This window comes from Orycteropus afer, unplaced genomic scaffold (assembly GCF_000298275.1).
Source record: "Orycteropus afer afer isolate SDZICR_OR568_19922 unplaced genomic scaffold, OryAfe1.0 scaffold00249, whole genome shotgun sequence".
In the NCBI taxonomy this organism is placed as follows: Eukaryota; Metazoa; Chordata; class Mammalia; order Tubulidentata; family Orycteropodidae; genus Orycteropus; species Orycteropus afer.
In genome coordinates, this window is record NW_006921836.1 from 1,506,568 (window position 1) to 1,512,400 (window position 5,833).

General features: G+C 41.6%; 1 protein-coding gene across 1 annotated transcript in view; it reads right to left on the reverse strand.

Moving 5' to 3' along the window:
• Positions 1-763: 763 nt before the first annotated feature.
• Positions 764-5,833, reverse strand: part of DGKE (diacylglycerol kinase epsilon) — a 33,210-nt gene continuing 28,140 nt past the window's right edge. The window contains exons 8-11 of the mRNA XM_007949660.1: positions 4,631-4,702; positions 1,559-1,686; positions 1,271-1,382; positions 764-943 (exon numbers count right to left, since the gene is read on the reverse strand). Coding sequence (XP_007947851.1) covers positions 764-943; positions 1,271-1,382; positions 1,559-1,686; positions 4,631-4,702 — 492 coding nt within the window. The remainder of the gene's footprint in view (positions 944-1,270; positions 1,383-1,558; positions 1,687-4,630; positions 4,703-5,833) is intronic.

Here is a 5,833-nt window from a genome sequence, read left to right on the forward strand (position 1 = left end):
AAATTTTAACTTTCAACATGAAGTGCCCTGAATCTTAATTTTTTTTTTACCAATTCACCTCTCTGATTTTGTTTCCACTATACTGAGATTATAAAAAAGATCCTGAAATTAAATTCCACATGGTCATTAATAGGGTGAATCAAACAACATTTAGGGGTGTGAAAGTGATCCTAAAATAAAAATTACACTAAAAATTTAAGTACTGGCTGTCTTTTAATCTTGTCCTTTCAGGGTTCCTGGCAGTTGGCACACACAGCTCCTCAGCGTTTTGCTTGGTGAGGCTGCAGGTGGAAGGCTGGTGTTAACCACGCAGCTTGACATTAGCCATTTCCTTTCAAAAACACAAGTTCATTTCTAAAATACCAGTGTCAACACATTAAAGTGACTTTCCCACTCACATTTTTCTGGACGCATAATGTGCCCCTCAGATGCCTGGCTCTAGAATAAGCAATGAGCCCGTGTGTACTTCAGAGTGTGTTCCACTTTCAAAACATACAACTGTGGAACACATTCTCACCTCAGCTAACTTTTCATGACTTCTTGCGAAGTTAGTACTATGTGATCAAAATGTTTTGTTGAAAAAAAGAACAAGCTTTTATAAGTAACAGAAAGTCTGGCTGTTTTTGGAATGCTATTTACATGAATGTATGCCCATTACACTACTGATGAAGTTAACACTGACTAGCTGAAAGAATCCCTGATTCTAGATGAGCATGTATCTAACTTGTGTGGATTCTGTAGAAGTTTTCATTTCTTCAGCCATCTATTCAATGTCCTTTATGTCCTCTTGATCCGAAGTGCTAGAGACCTCATCGTCTGTCTGTTCTCCAGAGAAATACAACATCAGTGCATGTGTCTTGTGAGTTATGGTGACCGTGCAGGGCCCTTGTGCCCACGGCTCACCATCCACCTGCATCGGCATCATCGAGCACTTCAAAATCAGCTGTCAGGGAACAAAGAAGTCGAGAAAGCAGTCTACCAAAGTTCAGAGGTCTCCCATAGTAATTCCACCAATAGACCCTTAACCCTTCTGCATTTCACTTTTAGAAAATCCATCTGAATATATATTTATTCATCTACTGCTTTAGGGGACCCCTTTTCAGTGAATGCTTGATTTCTGGAATTGGACTGAGGGCCATGCTTTCTGTTTCTTCCCTGTCCCACTCCAGCCGCTGGGGAGGGTGGCTACAACCATGTGCTGCAAACCATGTGTCAAGGACTTACAAACGAACTGGGGCAAAGTAGCCTGGCACATCATTATTCCACCTACCCGCACTGTATGTGCTTGTCCTATTCGAAAAGGATTTGCCAATTTCACCTGAATCTGAGCACAGTGGAAAGACCCATACACTCCAACGACTTCCAGTAAGCCATCATCATGTCTTAAAAAGAAAAAAAAAAAAAGGAACTATGGATCACAGGATGCAATAAAATCACATCAGCCACGTTAGGGCAAGCACTTTGCTGTAACACAGGTGGGCCATCAGTTTATGATTTATATTAATGAGGTTTAAAAAAAGAAAAATTGACATAAAAAGCAGATTGCAAAGGTACTCACCTGGCTAGAGGGTAGGTCTCATCTCCCATCCCTTCCCAGAGTCGGCAGCCGCCACCCCAGTATCCAATGTTCAGAACTATAATACCTTCCAAATTTGGCAGTTCTACTCGCTCACCATCCAGTTCTAGCTTTAGAGAAACATAAGTAGTAAGTTACTACTGGGCACACCATTTCCCAACCCGTCCACTTAGTGTATCTATTTCCACAGGTGCTTACGGAAGACAAAGAGTTGCACATGCAATGAACAGCAAGCAAGAGAAGACTACCTCCTACCTCTCACTCCAGGTAATCTGGGCTTCCCCACCTCTCCAGGGGACTTGTTGTTATCAAGGTCATCAATAATGTCCTTTTTGTAATCCAATTATTTTCCTCAGATCCTTTCTAACTTGCTATTTCAATAGCACCTGACAGTGCTGCCCCTCCCACTTCTCCCCAAATGTTGTCTGCTTTCTGGGTACCACAGACCCTACTTTTCTGGAGATTCTTCCTCAGTCACTGTTGAGGCCTCTGCTTCTTGTCTATCCTCATGCTGACATTTCTCATAGCTGTGTACTTCTCTTTCTCATGCTATAGACACTGAAGGGCTAATGCACCCATTTCTATACTTTTAATTGCTGATAGTTCTTCTATTTTACGGTTCAGGAAAGTGACCTGGGCCAAATCTGTATAACCAGCTGCCTGTAAGACACTTGCACTGACTATATCACCTGACACTCCTATGAACAAAACTGAGTTAAACATCTGTTCTATACATCCCCCCAAATCCTGCTGATTTCCTAGGACACAGAAGACCCCTCTGCGCAGCTGCCCAAGCCAGAAGCCTGGGCATTATCTTTGACTTCTTGGCCTTTACCCTCCACATCCAATTATTCACCGAACATAGCTGATGTTACTTTCTAACGACCTGTAACCCTAGCCCAGAGCACCATTTTCTCCTCCCTAAGATCCCTAACTGGCCTATCTGCCTCTAGCTTTCCTCTCCTTATTTATCCCTAATAGGGCAGGTGGGATGACACTTAGCAAACGCAAATATGTCACTCTCTAATCACATTCCTTCACTGGCCTGACTCCATGCTCATGACGAGTTCCCTAATAGGCCAACTGGCCTCGGTGACTTGGCCTCTGCCTGTTTCTCTAGCATCAGCTCTTGCCACGTTCTCTCCTGCAAGTTATGCTCTGCCTGGACTCACTAGAGTATGCCATGTTCTGTCTTGCCTGTAGGCCTCTGCACATGCTATTCTTAGTCTAGAACCATTCTCCCCTTCTTCACATAGCTAACTTTTACTGAATTTTCAGATTCCAGCTTGCCATTCCTTCCAAAAAGACTTTGTTATTGTCTGTTCTGGTTACCTAGTGCCACTGTGGCAACGATATACCACAAATGGGATGGCCTTAACAAACAGGAGTTTATTCTCTTACAGTTCGGAAGCTTTAAGTCTGAGTTCCAAGTGCCAGGCTTTAGACGCTAGGTGAAAGCCCCTCAGCCTTGGGCTTCAGCTCTGCCTCCTGCTCCCACCCACTGGAGCTAAAGGCTTTTTTCTTCACTCAGATAGCTGCCAGCTGCTGAGACTGACAAGCCCAATGGTGACAAGTAAAAAGGCATAGTCCTGATGTCACCAAACCACACAGCAGGCCATTCATTCAAGTCCATTCTAAGTCCCAAGGTCGGCAGAGCATGGCAGGCTGCTGAGCAATGACACAGCTATATGCAGGGTTCAAGCGTGCCATCAGCTAGAGACCATCCCCAAGGCTTCTCCTTATACACAGGAAGCAGACCACATCCCTAAAGTAGCTACTCAGCTGCTCACAGTAGATTCCACCATGGAGTTGATTACCAGTCTCCTCATGGGGAATACTACATCCAGCTCCCCAGCTACTCAACCGGGCCCAGCCAAGCTGACTCACAAATGTAACTACCACACTGTCATTTTCCTTTAAAAAGTCTTTCAGCCCCTTGGGTTATGTATTGCTCTTATTTATTCCTATAGGCCCATGCACTTTTCTTGTCCTATCACTTCTCAGACTTATTGCAATGTGGTTTGTGTTCTCCTCCTCCCTAGACCAGAAGCTTGTGAGAGCCAGGACTTTGTCACTGCATCTCCAGTATCTAGGACACATTTTGAAGGTGGTTTCAAAAATACTTTTTTTTTATGAATAAATGTAAGACAATAAAATAAAGTGCTACGTTGTATGCTTCACTCTACCAGTGCTATCAAAGCCCAGAAAAAGGAGACTAGAGAATAAAATTCTTCTTAAGGAAAATCTCGTGAGCCCACCCGTACACGGCTGCCGGGAGGCCTCATGCTAAGCACGTCTCTAGTGCAGCAGTGCTGTTTGTCAGGCTCCTCTCTCCTGGTCATTTCCTTCCCTCTTTTCCCAAGCTGTGTGCCGACTCACTCTTCCCTTTTCACTTGTTTCACTAGTTCTTGGTTTCTCTGTCTCAATGTCTTTGTTGTTGCTAAATGCCATGACAGATTCTTCTTGGAAGCAAGCATGGAATAAATACAAGACTTTGCCATATCATGGTATCAGGAATACTAAAGCAAAAGCAGTCACTGTTATTCTATTTTCACTGTTTGTATGTTTATTATTTTACTGGAATATGTAAGAGAGATGCACTATGAATGTAATCTGAATGAAGCTTTGGGTTTAAATGCCTTCTGATTAACTAGGACGAGTCAGACACTGTGCTAGGTAACTTTAAATTCACTACCACTTACGAAGGGAGGCCTTTCAGCAAAAATGATCAGTAACAGACTCTGGAGTTAGATAAATCTGGGTTTGAATCCTGATTATGTCACTAACTAGGTGAATTTGAGAAAATTACTTAATTTCAAATCTGTTTTTTATACAATGAGAGTACAGTGGTGCCTGTCTTACAGGGCTGTGGTGAGAATTGACGGAAACAGCATGTATAAAAGCACTTAGCAAAGTGCCTGGCACACAATAAATACTCCACATGTTAGTAAAATATGGTAATAGAAAATTCAGCATTTTTCTTAAAAAAAAAAAAGGAAACCATTCATAATTCAAAGAGCACCTGAAACTTTAAAAAAGGTGTTAATAGCTTACCTCAACTTTTTTATTCAAATCTTTACATTCTTGCACTAAACAATCTTTGGTTCCATAGAATAAGTAAACAGCCTATGAAAAGTAGACAGAAAATATGCCGTGAAAACAATCTAACCAGCCCAATAAACATTAAGAAAAACACACTGTACCTAAGGTCCTGATGGTATAAAGCACCAAGAGGATACCCTTTTAAAAATGCAACCCAGGGCTCCCTCCAATATCAGCCAACACCCTGGAGTTTTAGAGGTTAAAATTGGAACCTCCTAAGGGCAGTCATAAAAATACGTAGTTAAAAAATAATCATCCTTTATAATTTCACCTTTTATTTGACTATGCTATCAGTGGTTTAGAAGCCGAGGTGAACTCTGGTATAGGAGATGAAATGTTGCTAATCATCCCTCTCCATTAGAAAGTGACAATAAAGGGCACTATTTTTCAGTTTTTTGGGGGAAGTACGGAACAGCAGTGGTTCGTGTTTAACCAGTGTTTTTTCCCAGTTTACTTATCTAGAAAGTTGCATTTTACAAAGAATGTATTATGTTAAAATTAGAAAATTCTATCTTTTCCCAACACTTGGGGTTTCTTAACAGAAGTAATGCAGGTAAACCAAGCAAACATTTATTTGTTTGTTTTGAATACAAACAAGCTGACGGAAGCACTGAGACGCTGAGCTCATTACCAACTGTATAAGTATCAGTACTTATTCTCTTAGTGACCATATTAACGAAAGGGAACGATTTGTAGTATTTTTGAAACAGAACCAGGAATAACACTATTTTGCATTTATTTTTCACATCCTACTGCTCCATCACTATAAGTCGTATTAAAAAAATTCCCCAACAAAACAAAGGAATCAAGTGTACAAGAAACCAGAGTTCGTCAAAGCCCACGGTAAACAAACTGCCCTTTTTCTTACCCTATTTGTCTTTCAAAGCCAAAGCAATCTATTTTTTCATTAATATCATGACCAAAAATTTATTGTCTAAATCTCCCTGCAATTTTTGTTGCTATTTAAGATAAACTATCTTTCATTTGAGGAGAAAGGGGATTAAAAGCCAGGAAGCCAGAGAGAAGAGCAATCAGCTGAAGGGATTAGGTGAGGAGAGGAAACTCAGGCCTGCCCAGAGTAGCAGGCCAGAAGAGCAGGAGAAAGGGGATAAAAGCCAGGAACCCGGACAGAAGAGCAATCAGCCCCAGGGTTAC